The sequence below is a fragment of the Astatotilapia calliptera genome, chromosome 20 (assembly GCF_964374335.1).
Source record: "Astatotilapia calliptera chromosome 20, fAstCal68.1, whole genome shotgun sequence".
NCBI classification, from domain to species: domain Eukaryota; kingdom Metazoa; phylum Chordata; class Actinopteri; order Cichliformes; family Cichlidae; genus Astatotilapia; species Astatotilapia calliptera.
The window spans coordinates 4,407,389-4,428,596 of record NC_137441.1 but is presented as its reverse complement, the minus strand read 5'-3'; the positions used below and the strand labels follow the sequence as shown (position 1 = coordinate 4,428,596).

Genomic DNA, 21,208 nt, shown 5'->3' with positions numbered 1-21,208 from the left:
ATATTAAAACTAACTAGCTGCCGCCATTGTTGGAAACTGAGCTGGGCCGCGCTATGAATTCTGGGACAGAGCTACTTCTTCTTCTGGGTTTAACGGCAGCTGGCATCCTTGTACATGCAGTGCTGCCATCTCCTGTTTCAGTCCGTTATTACACTCTTAAATCCTGCCACTTATTCCTGCGTCTTTTGTGATCTTACAAAGCTTCAAACGACGCGTCGACGATTTTGATAGTCGACGTAATCGTGACTAGTCGACTAATCGTGGCAGCCCTAGTACTGCCGTCATTTTGCCGGGTGGGTGGGCAGCATGGACACCAAAGTTTGTGAGTGTGATAACTCGAGAACAAGGCAACATAGGATTTTGAAATTGATACCATAGCTGCCTGTACATTGGACAAGTTCAAATCTCAGTGATCTTGACTTCAAGGTCAAGGTCAAGTTTTCTTAAAATCTTGTGAGTTCAATAATTCAAGACGGAAATAATCTAGGATTTTCAAATTGAGACCATAGGTGTATCTACTTGGAATCTGAGGGGTAGTGCTGGTGGCAGCTTGTATTTTTGTATTCTTTTTGTGCGTGACAGCAAATAAAGGCAACCCAAGGTTTTACCTTGATCAACTTTAGCCTGCAAATAACTATTTAGAGATAGTTAAATCATGTTACAGGAAATGAAAGATTGTAAATCCTCATTTGTAGCAAAGTTAGAGACATGGCTAAGGATCCTGTGTGTGTCTCCAGTTCCATCTTTACAAAGACCTTCTGAATATCCCAGTGAAAAGAATGGGAAGGGAATTCATGGAAGACTTTGTTTACCTTCGTAGAGTTGTGTCCTGAAGATGGGCAAAACAGCTAACATACACTGAAATAAGGTCTTAAGCAATTGATCAACACAAGAGATCCACAAATCATCTGGAAGGTAGAAAAGACTTTCATTAGGAGTTTAAAATAAAACACTTATCTTGACTGGCAGTAGTCCTGCCAAGAATGTCTTGAGAGTGGATACTGAGGACTTGGCTGTGCACTAGTGTTTATGATTTTCATGGTTCGAAACTTAAGGCTCTACCTGGAGAAGATCCTCACAAACAGAGGTAAATGATGAGTAAAAGTAGATAGACTGTAGTATGTGGTTGCAGTAAGTATGGTTAGTATTTTCATCCATCTATTATCTGCTTCTTATTTGGACCTGGATCTTGGTGGAAGCAGTCTAAACAGATATGCCTAGATCTCTCTCTCCTCAGCCAGCTCTTCAAGGGGGACACCAAGGTGTTCCAAAGCTAGCTGAGTGACATGATCTCTCCAGCATGTTTATTGCCTACCCTGGAGTCCCTACTATTTGGATATTTCCAAAACAACTCACCTAGGAGACATCCAGGAAGCAGTCTAGTCAGTGCTTTAAAATCTTAAATATGATTTTATAATTCCAGCAACAATGCTAATGCAGGTTTTTCCTGTTGATCTGGCAATTCCCCTGCAGGTGGTGTCTCCTGCCTTGGTGACCAAGTCCCGCCCTGGCAGAAAGAGGAAATCAGAACAAGAACTTCCGCCTCCACCACAGACTGCCCCCAAGAAACGGGGCAGGAAACCAGCGTCAGCCTCCACAGCAGCATCAGTCGCCACAGCATCCACCTCCGCTGCATCAGCCTCTGGTAGCTCAACAGCAGGAAGTTACGCTGCAGCTGCCATCTTGGCTGCTGAGGCCAAACGGAGAGCAGCTAAGGAGTCTTCCACCAAACCTGTTGTCCAGGAAACAGCTCTGCCAATCAAAAAACGTAAAACGAGAGAGACAGTGGAGGAAAGGGAGAGTGTGCAGACTCCAATGGCTACAACAACAGAGACTGGAAAGTCAACAGCGGCCGAGGAGGAGAGCAGTACAATGGCAGGAGGTCCAAGCTCAGAGCCTGAGCCCGCCCCCTCTGAGCAGAGCCAGTCACAATCACAGAAGCAGCCTTCTGCTTCAGATGACAGCCAACCACATGGACACAAGACACATAAAGGGCGGAAGCACAAGGACAAATCAGGAGAGGCAACAGGTGATGGTGTAACCAAAGGGGAAGAAGTAGGTGAAGATGTAAGTGATAAGGGAGGAGAGGGGGGATTGGGTGGAAGGGGTAGCAGTAGCAGCAGTAGCACTAGTCCGTCAAAAAGCCACAAAAGGAAGGAGCGAACACCTCACAAGCACCACCATCACCACCACCACCATCATCAGCATCGCCACCAACAATCCACTGTCTCAACATTGGATGAACCTTCTCCTCCTCCTCCACCCTCTGGACACCCAGCACCTTCTAGCCAGTCCAAGCCTGACATTGAGCCTCAGACTGTGCCTCAGCTCACCTCCCAACAGTCGCAGCACACCCAGCAAGCTCTTCCCAGACCGCAGTCCAAGTCTGCACCACAGTCCCTGCCCGAACCTCGACATCCTACCCTGCAACCACGCTACCAGCCCCAGTTTCCCCATGAGTCCCAAGCCCAGAGTCGTTACCCAGCACCCCAGTCCTCTCCTACCCGACACGGCCTGACACAACCACGGCCCCAACAGCCCCCATCCCAAACCCACAGTCAGCCTCAGGCTGCCAACCAGAAAGTTCCCTCACAACCTGTTCATTCCTCAACCCAACACCGAACCCAGCTTCAGAGTCAGCATACGCAACCTCAGTCACATCCTCCTCAGTGCCCCTCCATCCTGCACATCCATCCGCACCAAACAAGGCATCCACATCCACAAACTACATCCCCCACAGCACCCCAACCTCAAACCCAGTCAAGGCACCCATCTCAACTCCAAACCCAGCTCAAACAACAATCTCAGCCCCAGCCCCGACAGTCACTTCAGCCTCAAATTCAATCCCAGGCCAGGACCCCAACTCAAGCTCAGAGTCAGTCCCAATCCAGGCCTCCAGCCCAACCTCAGTCTCAGTTGCAGCCCAGAACCTCGGGCCAAACGCAGCCTCAAACCCAATCCAGAACCCCAGTCCAGTTGCAACCCCTATCCAGGACTCCAGCCCAATCACAATCAGCACCCCAATCCAGGACCCCATCCCAAATGCCGTCGACACTCCACGCTAGGACCCCAACCCAAACTCATCCTCAACCTCAGTCCAGAAACCAAGGTCAAATGCAGCCTCAATCCCAGTCCAGGACCCTAGCCCAAATGCAGCCTCAATCCCAGCCCAGACCTCAAACCCAAATGCAGCCACAAGCCCAGTCTAGAACTTCAGCCCAACCTCAACCTCACCTGCAACCCAGACACCAAGTGCAACCACAGACAAGGCCCCCATCACAACATCAACTCCAGACTCAATACAGACCACAATCCAGTCAATCTCTCTCCCAGCCTAGGCCGCCCCAGTCCCAACCCCAGTCCCAAGCACAACCACACTTTCAGCGGATCCAACCACAGCTGCGCTCCCAGCCACACTCTCAGCTTACCAGGCCAAACGTGCAGCACCTCTCATCCAGCCGACCATCTTCCAGCCTAACCAGGACCAACCTCGTCCCTGCTCAGCAAAACCAGAGCGAACAGCCACAAGACCTGAGCACCACAAGGCCTGGCAGAGGGAGCCTGATCCCGAGCCGAGACGTCAGCGTGGAAGGGGTTAGGACAGAGGGGAGAGGGGAGCCAGCCATGCCATCTGAAAGCAGAGAGGTTTTAGGAGGAGACAGAGGATCAAACAGCACCTCGAGGCCTCCCAGCTCCATGCCTCCTGGACCTCCTGGAGTATCTGGGGCTGGTCACGTGCCTGGGGCAGATGGTAGGGCTAGGCTCCGGGCAGAGCCAGAGGCAGCAGGTGAGGGTAGGGAGCTCAGAGACATCGTCCCGCAATCTGCTGTTCCCTGTCCCAGCCGAGAAGAAACCGTAGAGTCACGGACTGCTGTCAGCGAAAGAGTCAGCTGATTGGTTGGACTGATGAACCTGCCGTCTACCAATAGCCTGACGGACTGAATCAGCACCAGGCAGAAGAGGAGTATGACTGGGATGTCCTTGTAATGGTTTTTACACCGTTTACAGATAGAAGGAAAGCGTCACACAGAGCTGGAAGGACTGTCGCAGCTTGTTCTCTGTTTGATTCTGTCTGGAGACTCTGTAAAGTTCTGGATTAGAGAACCAACCTGGCGCTGAGGGACACCTCGAGTGGAAAATGGATAGTATCTTTTTTTCTAGGAAAAACAAATGAAAAGGAAAAACCGATAAAAAGTGTGTGTGTATATATAATCAAAAGGCAGCTGTTGTGTCCCGCTAGTCTCCGTGGGGAGGGGGGGGGGGGAGTAGTTTGGAACTAAAAACCAACGCTTAACAACACATTACTCTGAACGAAACGTTGCTTCCGGAATATAACCTGTTTTTTTTATTTAGTATTTTGATAGTTTATTGTTTTGTCTCTGTTATACAGCTTTAAAGTCTGATATTATTGACTGACAGTCCCTTACTCATCGCTGTGCTGCTGACTGACAGTCCCTGACTTTTAACCTGCTCTTAACTCCTCCTGTTGACTGACTGTCCCTTACTGAAACTAGTCCTCGACTGAAAGCCTCAGAGATGATGTGAGGCGGCGGTTTGCACCTTAAACTGGTTTCTCGGAAATCTCATCATTTGTTTTCGTCCCCATTTTCCATTAAGCTAACAATAAACGGAGAGGGGGCACTAATGTTTTCCATCCATTTTCAGAATGCCTCCTACAAGTAGTGAATCTAATCTGTGAGTATTTATACCCAATTCGTGACTGTACTCGGCCATGATTTTGAGTCATTCTGAATACCGTCTAAAATGTCTGAACAGTGTGAGGAGTTCTTGATTCCTCTTAGCAGAGTCAGTTGCTTGGCGAAGAAAAAAAGCCTCCTCATTGGTTTTTCCAAGTATGTCCAACAGAGCAAGTTGTTCTTCCAGGATGAATCTGTTTTCCGTAGTCTTTTGTTTCCAAAGGAAGCACTTTTAATGTCAAACCAAACCCACTTTCACAGTAGCTTTATTTTAGTTTTTAGTCTTAATGAAAGAGTGGGAAATTACTTATTTTTATTGTGTCTTCGTGTTGAATATCTGGAACAGTTTGCACTCCTCCAGTTTGTACAATCAACCGCCTGCATGTCGCTCGGAGACCCTGCAGGCCTTCAACCAGAGCGCACCTACGCAGAGGTCAACCCTGCCAGGTTTTACTGTCGTCTAAAACCTGGACTGAGGTCTGGTTCAGTTTCACGTGGGTGTAGTTGTGCCGAAGATGGGCAGAGCTGTTCATTGAGCTGAAATCTTAGCTGTAAGTCTGCAAATTCATTTCTGAGAGTGATTCAGAGGGCGCTTAGGGGGACTTGAACTTAGTGAAGTTAGGTCCAGGATGACCTCTGGTCGTTTGATCTGCAAAACAAAAGCAAAGAGAAAAAATGTGGTACAAATAAGAGCCGCATTTATTTAACTTATATTTCCAGAGGTACTCTATATTTATTCCTTTATTTCTTTTCCTAACACTCTTGTGCTGCCAGTCTTGTTATCAGTAGACGGCTATGTTTCCAAATGCTGGGCGCATGTCACATCAGAGCTACTCTACTTAACGGTTTCTAACTTACAGAAATGTTGGAAAAACTGGGAAACTCAGCTTTACCAAAAGCTCAGATAGATCTGACTAAGCCCTAATAAGGAGATGTGATAGCAAAATCAAACACTAGGCAGCCTGCTGATAAAAGTGTTGAACAAATATATATTTCTAACTCTCCAACAGTAGTAAAACAACCTCATTCTGAGTTATCAATGTCCCTGAAAAGCAGCTACTCTATGTTTTTATCAAACAGCTGCTGGGCTGTCTGAGCTTCTCTGGAGAAATTTAACCTTTGAGTTCTGCTGCTGTTTATTAAGTCTGCAGTAAGGATCATACTCAGACATCTGATGATATGAACACTCACAATCCATAAACATGAACAAGGTTTAGGCTCAGATAAACTTCTTTCAAGGAAGTAAAATATTGCTTCAGACTGCTGGTTTTCTGCAAAGATAAGACAGATTAGTCCGCTGACATGGCAGCAGCTGTGAAAAAAGTCATGACAAGGTTACATCCCTGCTGCGTTCACATCTCAGTTTCAGTTCAGTTCCGTTTTATTTATGTAGCAACACTTAAGGCACTTTATATTGTAAGGCAGATGTTACAAAGAGAACCTCAACGATTTGATGATCCCTTCAAATGAGGAGCTGTGGAAGAAGAAAAACTAAATTTTAATATAAAGAGACCTCCAGCAGAAACCAGGCTCAGGGAGGGACAGCTGTGATTGGTTGGGGGTCAAGGTGAAAGAGAAGAACAGCTTTATCAAAAAGTTTTCAACCTTTTCCATCACTGTGCAGGATGAAGCCTGCATTACTGGCGCGCACACAGATTCTGGCAGCAAAAAATACATTATTTCCTCTGTTTATGACGTTGCTTGAACACTACTCTGATGCCCCCATTGAACCAGGCATCAGTGTTGTTTAAACAAACCGTTACCGACAGTTTCACCTTAAAGAAAGCGTGCTGATTTTTACATGCGGGACAGATAACTGTCAGATGACTAAGACTGATTGGTTGCATTCCCTCAGGGGTTGGCCAACCACAAATGTTAAGCAATCTGAGCCTCACTCCAGAGTTTCTTAACTTTCAGAAAGTACTACACCATGAGCAGAGACCTTTTAAGTTCTCTGGAACCTAATTTAGACCCTGGAGTCTTTTTGAAGGATCCTAGCAGTATAGAAAAAAGTCAAATTTTCCATCCTTACTTTCTACTGTCACAACTGAACCAGGCGCCTCGTTTTCCAAGCACAGACTGCATAAAAGAAGGACGGTGCTGCCCAGTCTGAAAAGTGGAACCATTATGAAAGTGCCTTAAATCTGTGTTCTTACTAATGGCCAGAACTCCAAGTCCTAATGTTTAGAGGCCAGTGAGAAGGTGACCCTACTTCTCACTTCATTGATGTCCTCAGTAAGCACTTTCCTGATGAGGTTATGCTCTCAGTTGCAACTTTGAAGTTTTCCTCAACATACCATGATTTTGTAAATTGGTTTCCCTCTCATATAAATAAATAGTATGAAGGGAATGCTTTAGCTCGTGGCTACCGTATCATTGACCAGCCACGAGTCTACCACCCACCTTCCTGGACCTTCTGCCATGGTTCAGGGTTGGTGAATTGATCCCAGGCCTCGTATCCCTGGGAAAAACACTGTAATCCAGAGTTGGTTTTGATGGCAGGCAAGCACCTTGTAGATGAGTATGTGAATGTGTGAATGACAAGCAGATTGTAAGCCGTTTTCTAGACCTGCTAAGGTTGAAAGGCGCCAAATAAGTGCACATAAGCTTCTTCCGAATCTGGACTCTTCTGGCACCACAATGCCAAACCCAAGGCTTCGCAGACCGGCACTGACTATGATCTCTTCTTTTGTACAGTCTGTGTTTACTGGAGGCATTCAAAACATCAGACTTGGGTAAAACGCGTGATCTGATCGGGACCTGACTATTGATTGAGCATTAGCAGCTGAGGAGCAGCACAAACGCTTCCATTTTTCTCTTAACTCTGAAGTTTTAGTCTCCTCCTCGCCTTAAAACATAACCAAATGATCAAGGTTAATAATGAGCATGCTTGGATCCATTCGGAGACCTTTGGGTATTGGACATGTTGATATAAAAACACAGATGTAAAATTCCAACTCATTAAAAAGAACAAAGCAATCTGAATGCAAAAGTTAAAAAAGGCCAGGGGGACTAGGAAGAAGTTCATTTTTAAGTGTGCAGCTCTGAATTGTGACATGAAAATATAATAGGAAAAGTACAGCAGCAAAATAAGCAACAAAAACTTTAAAATCAGGACATAAAAGGAGACAAAATTATGTTAAAAAACAACAGTAATAAGAGAGGCTTGAATGAAAAGAAAAATATAGAACTGCATTTTTTTTTTTTTGGGCAGGTTGTTGCCTTCACTGCGTTTCAGTAAGTTTAGCTGCTAACTTTTGCTCACCTATGTTTGCTTGTCTTTTTTTTTAGCCCTGGAGGTTGCCGCTTGTTTGAAGCCTCCGTACTCTTTGTTTAAAGGTACTTGAAGAAAATTACTGTTTAGTTAATTTTTGAATGTTTCCAAAGTCTTTTATACTTGGATGAAGAGATACCAACTGAAGTAAAGAACAGGTGGTATTTTTGAGTAATGTCACAAGATTGTGCAGCAATGTAGCCTTTTTTTTTCTGTAAGTACGCAAGTTATATATATATATAGAAACATATTTGCTTCACACAGGTGGCCTAGAAAAGGGCAAAGCTTCCTTAAAAAAAAGGAGCGGCTAAAAAGAATTGAATGTTAAAACGCATAAATAAGCTACTTCTTCATTCACAGCAGTTATCTCTGCCTGTTTTACCTTCCTGACACAACCCCAAAGGGATTTGTGTCTCTTCCTCGAATCACACCAAGGATCTTTTGCTTAGAAGATCAATGTTTAAACAAATATACTATGGTTGTGAAAGCATCTCACCTGTAAGACGCTGCCTACCTGGTGATGAAAGGTTTCATAAAATTTTTAAACGGTAACTCCAAAAAGAACAGTTAACCCTATTTTGGAATTCATCAGGTTATATTTAAAAATTCAATATAAATTTTACTAGACTAGAAGAAGTTAAACAGAAAAGCATCTTAGAGCACACTCACTGTCAAAACACTGCCCCCTGGTGGTGCAAGCCTGAGTTAAATTATGCAAAGGGTAACTACAAAAAGTACCTTTAAAATGGAATCGAGGTGTTAACCCATTAACAGGATGGTGTGCGTCGTTATTGGTTCTAAAAATAAATTTATTCATGAAAATATAAATAAAACAAGCTGAAGGGTACAGAAAACAAACTTATGTGAACTAAAAGAGTAATTAAAACCGTGAGAATTATAAAGTATCTTCCTTTTTTAGATCATCCTGAAACATCCTGTCAGGAAGCCCAATTTCTCTCATAACCCTTTCTCTTTGGGAATCTGAATGTCTTCGTCCTGGACAAAATAAACGTGCCTCGCTCTGTAAAGTCCTCGCGCTGTGACGAAGCCTCTGCGTAGGTGGCGCCACCCAGTCTGCCCAGAGCAGCGAACCCGTTTCCTTCACGCTGCTGCAGAAATCAAACGTCCCGCTGTAATTGGACTCACTCCACAGGACTCGACCCGGCACAAACTACAGTAACCAGCCACCATATTGCATGTTCCAGAGTTTAGTGCCTATAATATTGTGCGTCTTGCCAGAAGCCACCATGTCAGCCAAGCCATGTTGTGTTTCTAGATTAGTAGTGATGTGTGTGGTGACTTCATAGTTGCTAATATTGAGGATGAATATTCTGCTTTTATTCTGGTTGGAATTCAGTGGAAACTCCAATACACTGTCGCTGTAGACAAACTAGTTTTTACCTGTTTTCTTATTTTTCTTTCTAACTAAAAGCGTTTGTTGTCCCCTGATCTGTGTCGTCTCTTTGACTGCCTGAGCTTCTCTTTTTCACACAAACACCTCAGAGGACGAGGAGCCAATGGCTGAAACATCCTCATCTTCACAGTGGCTCTTGCAGGAGTGTCGATTATCCTATCACTCCAAAGAGCACATACAGGACATATCACATGTTAAACCTGAGAAATCTGGTAACAGCTTATTTTGAATTTGATGCCTTCACCTTGTGTTGCAACAATCTTCTTACTCGATTTTGGGTTTTAGCTGCTCACCAGTGAAGGACTTCCTTTCTTGTACTGTTTGCTTCATAACGCTGCAAAGCACCCAGACTACTTCCACTACACTAGTAATAATGCTGCTCAATAAGCTATTTAAAAAACATTTATTTATGTATTTCAGTTTAAAGAAGTAAGTTTTTAAAAATGAATTAACCATGTATTTACAAAACGTGATTAAAAATCCCAATGAGGACAACCACAAAACAAAAAGCTGTGAAAGTAACAATAATTCAGAGTCCTGGGTTGTAGCAACCTGTAACTCAACGCTTCCTTCAGCCGGCTCTTTGGTTGTATTTCTGACCCCCCTGCTCTGAAACTTTTACATGTCATTCAGCATTAACGGCGCCTTCACAGCTGTGTAAAACAAACACTTGGACCGTTAGATTATAGAACATAAACCTAAACATTTAGTTTTATTGCTGCACAGCAGCAGCTAAAAGGAGCCACATGTGGAGCAGTCTATGTTTGTAGAGAAGACGAGCTTCTGATGTTTGAGACGTCGCAGTCTTCACCTGGAAGGTAAGAGTGACCGAGCAGAGCTGCGAGCCCGGATTCAGACCACCTGCTGACATCACGCCTCGTTAGATTCGGCTGTTTGCACAGTCTGTGATGTCACACTGTGCAACCTGAGAGACAAAGTTCAGGGAGCAAAAGCCCTAGCTTTTTCAGCCTAAAGAGCAAGATCTCCTCTGTCATCTGACCTTTGACCTGTGTCGATTGAGGGCCGTCTAAATCAAAAACAGCTTCTCTGTCATACATAGGAGTGACCTGAGATAAAGACAGCCGAGATTCGAGTTTATTAAAAGTTTTTAGTTACTTTAAAGAAATATAAAATATGCTTATAAAACTACGAGGGTTCGAATAAAACTACTTATAAACTCCCGAAGCATTTAATTAATACTTATACAGAAAATTAACCTTTAAATATCTGAGGTGTGATTTCAGTTTAACTACTGTAGATGTTTTCATTTCGAGGTTAGAGCGACTGGTTTAACTCTCATTCTTTCTGTCTTGTTTGTTTTTAAATGTCTCCAGTTCAGTCAGCAAACAGTAAAATAGTGCATAAGTGAGCATCAACCACATCATTTTCTGACTACTTTGAGTAAGCTTGCCTGGGCATGTGCAGCGATTTTGCAATCTTGGACTTTCCCTAATTTCTGTGATGTTCTGGCTTTTTGTCATCTGGGGACTTCCTCCGTCACCGGAGTCATGCTTGAGTCATGATTGCCCTCGTCTGTCCTCCTCATACTGAGTGACGCTCTCTGAGGATTGAGCTCTAATAGCTCACAGCTCCCCAATAAACATGTAATTTCATGTCCAGTTACTTATGACTCTCAGGTTTCTCTCCACAAGTTCCTTCTTATTATTGCGATGCTGGACGTCGACATTACTCGTGACCAAAATTTAAAAGAACGAGATTAGTGTATTTACAAGTAACCTTCCGACTGCTCTAAACACAGTTTTTGTTTCCTATTCTTGTATACATGATAAAGAGATCGGAGAAGCCCCACCCACCTGCTGTGCAGACCTTCTGTTTGTGAGTGGCAGCCAAACAGAGTAAAGTTATCTTAAAGGGACAGGAGACCAATTTACTGCATCACAGCCCAGAAAATAAACATAAATAAGGACCTTTTTAAAACTTTGGATCATGAAAAGCTGCTCCAGTAGAGTCCAAGAGCAAAAACATGAGTTTGAACACAAACTGTAAGCAGAAGTGTAGCCAGAATGGGGTCGGTGGCACAGTGGTCATGTCCCAATGGGACTCTTTTGGGCAGAACCTGGACGGCACCCATGGCTCCAGGCTGAGGTCTTGGACTTTTTCTTAATAAGTTTGCTTAAATCACCATCAGACTGACCTTGAGAGACCTTACCAAGCAAGCGCTGCCACGACAGCACAGCTCCTCATGCGCCATACCATTTATTTTTATTTTGTAGATATTGGAGATAATAAAATATAATAATAATCTCTATCTATGGTGCAGTAATATTATACATAAAGCTACAGAGCAGTGTGAATAATCAAATCATTTCATTTTACTCAAAGTAGTCACAAATCAGAACTTCTCCTGGTTGACTCCAAATTATCGCTATCCAACTGTTTTTCTGTTACTATCAATAACTCGTCAGTTTCAATCTGTTTGGCGTCATTCTTGACAGTACATTATCCTTTGACTCGCACATCAATGATGTCACTCGCTCAGCATATTTGCAACTCTGTTACATCAATCGCCTCCGCTCCTTCCTCACTCAGCATGCCGCTGTCATTCTCGTCCATGTAACTCACTCTTATTTGGCCTGCCACAAAAATCCATCAATAAGCTTCAACGTGTCCATAACTCTGCTGCCCGTATTATTACTAGGACTCCCTCTACCACCGCATCACCCCTACCCCCTATGGCTCCCAGTTAAACTTTACATTAATTTTAAAATACTTCTTTATACATTTAAGGCCATTCATTCTCTCTCCCCACCATACCTTTCTGATTTGGTACAGATCTCCATCCCATCCCGGTGCCTCAGATCCTCCTCGTCTTGTCTTCTTTCTGTTCCTTCTTTTTGTCTTACTACCATGGGGGGCAGGGCTTTTAGTCGCTCTGCCCCCTGACCTCGGAAACATCCCTTCATTCCCTCTTTTTAAGTCCACCCTCAAAACCCACCTGTTCAAGATGCCTACTCTATATAACTTCTCCATGCTCTTAAACTTTATTTTATTATTGTGTTTATTTCCTGTTTTTATGCCTGTCTTATTTGCTCTGTGCAGTGTCCTTGGGTGTTTTGAAAGGTAACTTTAAATAAAATGTATTATTATTATTATTTCAGCTACAACATTAAAGTAATATAGACATCAATTAATCAGTAATTGGGGGGTCCTCAGTAACCCTAACCGGGCAGGGCGAAGTGGTCCAGCTTTTTCTTCATAGAGGGTCTTTTGAACCACACACAGAACCAGTTTACCTTGGAAGACGCCAAACAGAGAAACGATTGCAAACTTGTCCACCATGATAAAGTTTTGCTTCCCAGATGGGAATTTTTTATCAAATATTCTGAATTCCTGTGGAGGGAACGGCGTTTACCTATTCTCGGTCCCCAACCCGTCCCACGGCATACGCCCCTGCCTTAAGGACAATATTTCTGCTTCACGCAGTTGGATGTCCACACCACCAGGCCAGAGGGGTGATAACAAAAGTCCAATGCTTTCAGGTTGAGGGCTAAAATCGAACCCATGATGACGTGATGGTGTTGTGGGTGAGTTTCAGAGTACAAGAGTCTCATTGTTAAAGTTTAAATAAGTTGTGTACCAACAACACAAACTCTCACAAAGTGTACTCAAAATAAATAAAGGGCTTCGTCTGTTTGGATCAAAGGTAAACTGATCAGAAAACTCACATCTCGTGACCTCCCGTTAACCTCCATGCGGGTAAAAACCCCGCTCTCTTATTGGCTGATGGTCGACCTGCAGACAGGTGAGGATGGCAGCTCGTGCTGACATGCTGCTGCTGCTGCTGAGTGGTTCGGTTCTGCTCGGACTCTCCGCCGGTCCCGGACACTCCTCTTCCTCCTCGGCTCCGGATTCTGAGCGCGGCAGGATGGAGCTGCGGCGCGTGCGCACCCTCGCGGCTCAGTCCCGGTACGGAGAGTGTTGGGCGCGAGCTCTGGAGCACCTGGACGCGAGCTGCAGGGACTTGACGTCGGAGAGCCAGAGCTTGATCGCGCTGCGGTTCACCCACTGTCACCTGAGCAGGTAACAACTGGAAAAACAGGTGTTTCCTCGCGCTGCTGTCCTGCACTGCGAGCCTTTATTAAATAATCCCGATCAAAATCATATTTTTGATTAGATTGCATTTAAAAGAAGCAGCTGGTGTTTGTAGCACTCTGCTATTTTCTGGGTTTGTATCTCCTATTCGCATTCGTTTACTTCCATCATGTGGCCGATTCAAGAGCTGCAGTACAGCTGGAAGAAAAAAAAACGAGGGAAATCCCAGAACCGCTTTTAAATATCCTAAATTTTTATTTCTTCCCAACAGGCTAAATTTCTCTGTAAAGGGGGAGTACATATGTACTTTGATATGTTTGGATCTTTAGTTTGGGGTTCCTGGGTTCACTCGCTACTTCAAATTGTTTTAAGGTGGAAGCCTAAACCTAAACCTCACCTCAGTGACTAACCCAACCACCACTATCATTTAAAGCTGAGGCATCAGTTTGCTCAAACCGTGGGTGTGTTACCAATGACCTGGCAGATGTTAAGAGGTAAACTTTTTCCTTTTATAAAGAAATCAGAGACGTCTGTGCCCCAAAGGCCACAACCACTTCAAAAAGTATACCCCCTTGTCTTTATTTTGATCTTCTATAACATCAGACATCAAAGTGCTTCACAGGTGATGAGTCTTTCATGAATGATCAGTTTGGACTCAAAGTTTCAGTTTGTCAGATGGCATCATCTCCTTTCCTCTGATAAAAGATAGTCCATTGTATCCTCTGCTAAAGGAAGTAATGTAGGAGGCATCGAGTCACCTTTCCTTACAGGTTTAAACCAGCTGTCATCATGGCTGCCTCGCAGATACTTCAGTTTAACCATAACCTGTGTCTGTCCATCTGTCAGCTCAGGCAGGGATTTCCCAGCATGCCCTGAGGGGTCAGAGGTCAGCAGATGTACAGCTGGCATGGACACAGTGGCGTTTAACAGCTACACAGAGTTCTTCACACACACTCACTCCATGTGCCACTTCCTGCAGTCTGAGGCCTGGCAGCGCCAAGCAGAAAACACCATTTACAGGTGAGCAAGCACAGATGACATCATGCTGAGGTGAGGAAGTGCATGTGTGTGTGTAACAGATGTGTGTGCGTGTGTGTCAGGCTGACTGAGAGCTCGGCAGGTGTAGCCGAGCAGCTTCAGTCCACCAGGCTGATGGCTGAGGACCTGATCGAGGCCCAGAGTGCTGCCTTGCAGGCGCAGAAGGCGATCCTGTCCAATGGCGAGGAGCTCAGAGTCACACTCAGAGACTCAACACGGGGTAAACGCACACTGATGGCCTGAGACACACAGACACCTCTTCGAAATGTTTCAAGCACCTGAAAGACTCACTTCCTCCGCCTCTCTCCACCTGTCCCCTGCTCAGGTCTGCGGTCGGTGTTCTCAGAGCTCAGCAGCACCTCGAGGGAGCAGCAGGTGGCGCTGTCCGAACTCTTCAACAGAGTTTCCTTTTTGCAGAGTTTCCTTCTGATGGAAACTCGCAGCCTGAGCTCCTGCTGCTACAACGCCGCTGCCCTCTGCACCTCCTTCCTCATCACCTCCACCCCACGCTCCTCCAGAGCCAGGTAACGCCACCTCCCTTCCCCGCCTTTGCACAGAGCTGGGTTTTAACGTGTAACTGATAGTGTGTGTGTGTTTAGGTTGGTGTTGTTGAGTTTAGTATGTTTGAATTTCTACCTGGAGAGAAAGATCTACCAGTTTGTGCTGAGCTCTGATAATCCTGAGCACCAACACATGGTCAGTATGCTCACCTGAGCTTCACCTGATGCTTTAACCTTTGACATGATGCACACATTCATCACTCTTTCCTGCGTTCAGGAGCTGCTCACTGTGTACGTGAGTGCGTTGAGGCGATTCATGGTGTGTGTTGGAGTGTGTGTTCTGCTGGTGGTGTGTGTGCGCTACAGGGACCCGGTGCAGCAGAGTCTGCAGGTGCTGCAGCAGCTCAGAGAGACTCAGAGGAGCCTGCAGGAGGCGCTGCAGCATGCAGGTGAGTTCAGCCAGCAGGCAGACACTTGGGAAAACTGTAGACTGTATACAAAAGATGGAAGTAGGCACTATGAAGGCCACCCAGGTTATTTCTGTGATTTCTTTATGAATGCATAACGGGACGTTGAGATCCAAAAAAGCCAACATGGTGGTGCTCGATTAGCTGTTGGTGGTGTCACAGTGGATGTCTTCAACTGGTTGGAGGTTTTCATAGATTCCAGTGAGTTTGATTGGCGCAGATAATTTACTGAAGAGAAAACTTTGTCTGCAGAGAGTTTAGGGGAGCGACGGAGGACGGCAGAGGACGATCAGCTTCCTGTGAAGGTGAGAACATCAGGAGACAGTTCAGGTGTACACGCCTGCTAGCAGAGGAGAGGTTACGCTCTGAGTCCGTTCCACTGGTTCCAGATCAGCTGTGTCGTGTTTTCCAGATGAGATCAGAGAGCAGAAGAAGAGAGGAGATGCTGAGGAGGAAGGAGGAAAGAAGAGAAGAGGAAGACAGGGAGGACATATATCCCACCACCGGTGGCTCAGACCCATCGAACCTCTCGCACTTCGGTCAGTAGTTGTTGATCCATCCATCCATCCATCCATCCATCTGCCAAAGGGCGAGAAAGTTGTCTTTGTCTGTGTTGTGTCAGGACTGAATCTGATTGCAGTTGGATTTGCAGTCTGCACACTCACAGAGGAAGGAAAATGGTTAATAAGTTCCGACTTTGTTCTTGGCCATTGTAGCATTGGTTCAGGCTCAGCTGATACACATCCAGCTGGCAGACGTCACATAAAGTGTGCCATTTAAGCTCCTCTGCAATCCTTCTGGTTTGCAAATACTGATGCAACAAAAGAATAAAATAACTCTAGTGTCACTGTAACGTGTACAGTGAAATTAAGTGCAATCAGGAGCGCAATGATCACTCGCAGCAATAATAAAAATGGTGTATAAATGATATTAAACTATATAAGAGATAAAGACAAAGGAGACAAACTATCTTTCTCCATTCTCCCAAATTACACAACTCGTTTAGTGCAAAGAGCACATTCATGAGGACACTTCAACACCGTCTGATGCTAACAGTGAGATTGATCCTTTATCATGTTATTATGTTGAATTTGTGTTTTTCCGACAGCAGTAACTACGCAGGTTCCTCCAGAGTAGCGAGAGGACGTCCAGTGTCAATGATGTCCCTTTTTCTGTCCCACGGGAAAAGCACACACAGAACAGTATGTTTTAAATCTCTCGGCCTCTGGAAGATGTAGCGTCTCTGCGATGCCTTCTTAAACAGCTCTGTGGTGTTTCTGGCCCAGCTCAGGTCGTCCTTGATCTAAATTCCCAGAAACTGGAAGTCTGTGACCCTCTCCACGGAGTTCCTGCTCGTTATTAAAGGCTTAATTATTGATTTATTTCATCCTGAAGTCGATGATCAGCTCTTTTGCCTGGGAGGTGTTCAGGAGCAAGTTGTTATCTCTGCACCACTGACTCTGTCTTCTGTTTATATCAAGAACAAAACTACTCGATTTATTAGCTGTTTGAAGTTGCGCTGTGGCTGTTGTGGCTCTTTGGTGTTGAAGCTTCTGTGTCTAAAACAGTGATGCGGGTGTGGATGTGCCTAAAACCATCCTTCTTGATGACCAGCAGGGGGCGAAATAACTCAGAAGTTGTATTGAAGTCTGTGTGAAAGTGAACCTAGAGTCAGTTTAAGCTGAGTTTATCGTAACTGCTTTTGGTGTTACGTATGTCAGCTGTGACATCTCAATAATCTATAATTAAAGAGTTAGTTTAGTCAATTAGCTTCAAACTTAAACAGTTTGAGTTTAATTAGCGAGATGCAGATGTGGCACAGCTGTCCACATGGTTTCTTCTTCTACGTCTTTTTGTGCTGCAGGTTGGAGCAGCGACAGCATCCTCAGCAGCACCGAGAACGCCTCATCAGCCGACTCCACCCTCAGGAACGGTTCCCACAACGCCTCAGTGCGTCAGAGTCCAGGCAGGCATCCTCGTCGCTCATCCTCTCGCCGTCCTCGGTCTCCCCCCTCCTCCCCGCTGGTGTACAGCATCCTGGTGGAGGACAAACAGGTAGGGAGGGCTGATTATCGAGTATTGATCTGTAGGGTTAAACAACCAAAATTCTTCAAAGCTAAATATTGATTCTGCAAACCCGGAAACTCACAGAGGCAAACACGGACTGGGAAATATCGACGAGCTGTGAATCTGATCGATTAGAAACCAGAGTTTATGTCGCGTTTTATTTTCTCTTAAACATGACATCAACTATCAGAATATTATGTTCACGTTCTGTGGGCCTGATTTGACTATTCTTATTCATTTTTTGATGTTTAGTGTTTTTACATTTTCTTTGGAAAAACATTTTGTTTTTGGACATTTTAGGAATATTGTGTGATGTAAACATTAGAAACATGATTTCCCTCCTTGTTGTGATGCTGACCTCTGCTCTCGCGTCTCTTCTCCTGTCCGTCCTCCTCTTCATCACCACCCTGATGTTCAGCCTCGTTACAGCCTGAGGAGCAGAAGGTCGGACATTCACTGACTCATCATTTATGTTCTCATTTTTCTACTGGAAACATAATTTTACTTATTTTTTTGTTTTTGTCTGTTTTCGTAAATTTAAATAAAATGTTTTTAGATTTAAAACAAAAAAACATCTCAAAGTGATGAGATGTAAAATGTCTGTTTTTGAAATGTTTTCTGAGATGAAGCTGATTGGAGTTTACGGCACACACGTTGTTTTTTGTTTTAGTGCATGTAAAAAATTGGCAAAGGTAGTTTCTGGTACGAAGGTTGTGTTGAACTTCAGAGTTTTGATAAACTCACATGTTGTGTCCCAAATCACATACTTTGTTACTTGTATTCACCGCTCTGAGTGCTTAAGTGCATCCAAACTGTCAAGTATGGCTACAGTTGCAGGAGCAACAGTCTAAGCTGAGGAGCCGAGACCTCGCTCCTCCCAGCCGTCTCCTCCAGCTCGTCTGAGGGGACAGTGAGGTGTTCACAAGGCAGCCGAGAGATCTAATCTCTCAGCGCGTCCTGGGTCCGCAACAGAGACACCTCACCCCCCGATCCCCATTAGGACATGTCTGGAATACCTCACCTGGGTGGCGCCTCGGAGGATTCTCAAACCACCTCATCTGGCTGCTGGCAGCTCTACTCTTCCTCTCCTGAACGAGCTCCTCATCTAGTCTCTAAGGTAGATGAGAGGGAAATCCACAGCTTTGTGATACTGCACTCATAACAGTAAAAAAACACTTGGTGTGGAGTGCAGTACCTTAGCCAACATGGTAAACCGGCAGAAACAGAAGCAATTTTCATCTGGTAATACCAAACCAGCCAAGAGATGATCTCTTCAGTGTGTCCTGGCTGTGTGTCATTCACACGCTGCACCAGCATCCATACAGAGACACAGTAACAGCTACTGTTGGTCACACAAGAGAACCCCTGACATTACCCGGGCATAGTTTAGAGTGAATGGACATCATAGGGTGATCCACTTTCTTCTGGCAATTTTCATGGAGATGGTCAGTGGTTTGACTCCACATGCACGACACTGATGATGAAACCCATGTGTGTGCATGATGGGTAAAAAGCACTTAAAGCTTCAAGTTCCCAGTTAAGAGTCCAAAAAGACCAGATTCAGTCCTTTCAAGTGACGGGAGCTAAAACAGAGGCTTTCAGACGGAGCATGAGAAAAGAGGCCAGAGCAGCATATGCTGCGGAAAGCTGATCAAGCAAAATAATAAGCAGGATATTTAAATATGTCAGCATGTCCCACCAGGTGGCAGCAGATCTTTGCTCTGCCTGAAGAAAATGTTTTGACATGTTGGGAGTCTGCTCCCGTCTGTGGACGGATCTTAAAACCACTGAAATGTGACCTTTGTTACGATCTCAGACTGAGGCTCCGAGCGCAGCAGGGACATGTGGAATGAAGGGTTGGAGCCCCCTGGTGGTTGAAAGCTGCTGCTCACATCATCCTGAAACTTGAATCTGTGCTTCTGTTAGAAAGAGAAAAAGCAGAGTCATGAGTGGTGGAGAGTAAGTGGAGCTCAGACTCTGGTGTTGGTAAAGGGGAAAAATTTAAAATATCCTGCTGGAATTTTTCTCCAAAGTTTTCCTTTTGCTTCAAATTTCAGCCTCAGAAAACAGAGAAAATGAGAACCAGACCACAGGGAGAGGAGAGAGGGAGGAGGGGAGCTGCTCTGGGATCAGATGTCTGGACGGAGGAGGAGGAGGAGGAGTTGTGGTGTCGGTCTGCAGCTCAGATCAGACTTTCACACAAAAGCCTGGAGCTGCCGAGAGACGGCCAACCGACAGCCAGTCTGTCTGTCTGTCTGTTTGGACAAACTGACGCTGAAGAGAAAGAGCAAAAAGTCTTCAGAGGGAGTCAAACCGAAGCAGCAGGAGGAGCAGAAATCAGAAAAAGTGGAGGCACTCGAGCAGGAGGAGAGCTGAGTCTGCACATTCTGCTCTAAAGCTCCTACAGACGTGTTTGATTTCAGGTTTCTGGATCCTCAAAAGTTGTTCCTCAGCTTTATCTCGGAGGAGCTGGACTGACAGAAACCCTCAGTCGGCACACCCGGGGAAGGTTTTTAATCTGAAAACCACATCAGCCGGATTCCTCTGATTGTTTCTGCGGATACGTGACGTGGAGATGGAGGCACGGAGACTGGTAACGTTTAGATTCCTGAAAGAGTGACAAAGAGGAAAAGATGGGAGCGAGAGGGGGAGGATGAAGGAGGGTGAGACATTTTTGACCTCCACATGGCTTCAGCCAGAGAGTGAACCACCAGAGAGTCGCAGCTGAAGTTCATTTTCCTGAATGGAGAAAAGAGTGAAGCAGATAACCGATGCCGAGTGCGCCTGTGTGGATTTCTCTGAGAGCAAAACTGACTCTGAACAAGCAGAAAGTGACTGATTCAAAAACAAACACTCATATTTTAAAATAAAAAGAGAAAAGAGAAGGAAAAATCTCATGAGTGGAGAATGAACTGAATAAACCCTGACCTGCGTACAGGTGTGCAGTGACGTACCTGTGCAGGCATGCAGCTGAACCGACCTCGCAGCACTCTGCTCAGCCTCCCTGCTCCTCCTGCTCCCTCCTTCTCCAGTCAGTTCAGCACCATGAGGTTCTCCTACCACCTCAACACGCCACCACATGGCAGCCGCAGCGCCACCTGCAGGACAGGTGAGTGCACTGCAGCTTTTGTGTATTTGTTTAAAGGCACTTACTGTGAATGTATGTGTTTTTAAAATGTTTGAAAGCTTCCAGATTTAACCACAGCTCTGTCTGCATGTTGTGTTATTGAGCAATGAGCTGAAGTTAAACTAGGGCTGGGCTGTACTTTCATGTAATGCCAGACTGTACCACAAGATGGTGCAGCGATTCACCGTAACCTTTATAGGTGAGTCATCATAAACATTGTTTAAAGTGGCAGCGTGGGAAATGCCAAAGCCTCTTAAGGAAATGGAGGAAAAAGTAAAAAGAAATGTCAAAAGAATAGAAGGGGGGAAAAAAACAACACATCTGTAAACACATCTGGTAAAATGCTGCCCCCTGGAGGTTAATCTTATTTGACGCATTCTGCAGAGGGTAATTACAAAAAGTGCCTTTAACTCAGCAGAAATTGCACATTTTTATAGGGATGGTGTCAGCAGCTGGTTCCGAGAAGATAAAATATCTGGAATTTTTAAAGTGCTGTGCAGAAGTCTTGCGTCGGCCTCATTTCTTCACATTTTGCTTCCAGTGAGCCAAAATTTCTTCCTTGTAGTTTAAA

The 21,208-nt window shown here is 45.1% G+C and overlaps 3 protein-coding genes and 1 long non-coding RNA gene across 4 annotated transcripts in view; 3 read left to right on the top strand and 1 right to left on the bottom strand.

Moving 5' to 3' along the window:
* The window catches only part of mecp2 (methyl CpG binding protein 2), a 31,432-nt gene extending 22,012 nt beyond the window's left edge, over positions 1-9,420 (top strand). The window contains exon 7 of the mRNA XM_026153661.2: positions 1,474-9,420. Coding sequence (XP_026009446.1) covers positions 1,474-3,894 — 2,421 coding nt within the window. The 3' untranslated portion in view covers positions 3,895-9,420. The remainder of the gene's footprint in view (positions 1-1,473) is intronic.
* On the bottom strand, positions 4,947-13,205 carry LOC145423106 (uncharacterized). Its single transcript, XR_013904215.1, has 2 exons — positions 13,072-13,205; positions 4,947-5,346 (listed from the first exon to the last, which is right to left on the bottom strand). It is a non-coding gene; the product is annotated as an uncharacterized LOC145423106 (long non-coding RNA).
* On the top strand, positions 13,155-18,082 carry LOC113013071 (uncharacterized). The gene is made up of 10 exons (XM_026153662.2): positions 13,155-13,426; positions 14,285-14,458; positions 14,539-14,696; positions 14,802-15,000; positions 15,076-15,172; positions 15,254-15,425; positions 15,696-15,748; positions 15,856-15,982; positions 17,308-17,498; positions 17,929-18,082. The coding sequence occupies exons 1-10, from the start codon at positions 13,155-13,157 to the stop codon at positions 17,968-17,970; spliced, it is 1,485 nt and encodes a 494-aa protein (XP_026009447.2). The 3' UTR covers positions 17,971-18,082.
* Positions 18,083-19,256: 1,174 nt separating this feature from the next.
* Positions 19,257-21,208, top strand: part of fgd1 (FYVE, RhoGEF and PH domain containing 1) — a 41,237-nt gene continuing 39,285 nt past the window's right edge. The window contains exon 1 of the mRNA XM_026154005.2: positions 19,257-20,619. Within this exon, the coding sequence (XP_026009790.1) occupies positions 20,475-20,619 (145 nt within the window). The 5' untranslated portion in view covers positions 19,257-20,474. The remainder of the gene's footprint in view (positions 20,620-21,208) is intronic.

Bases quoted from the DNA above. Each gene is read 5' to 3' on its own strand.
- LOC113013071 (XM_026153662.2), top strand. From the start codon at position 13,155: ATGGCAGCTCGTGCTGACATGCTGCTGCTGCTGCTGAGTGGTTCGGTT. The intron at 15,001-15,075 runs GTAACGCCACCT...GTGTGTGTTTAG, and splicing joins CCACGCTCCTCCAGAGCCAG to GTTGGTGTTGTTGAGTTTAG. The intron at 15,426-15,695 runs GTGAGTTCAGCC...CTTTGTCTGCAG, and splicing joins GGAGGCGCTGCAGCATGCAG to AGAGTTTAGGGGAGCGACGG.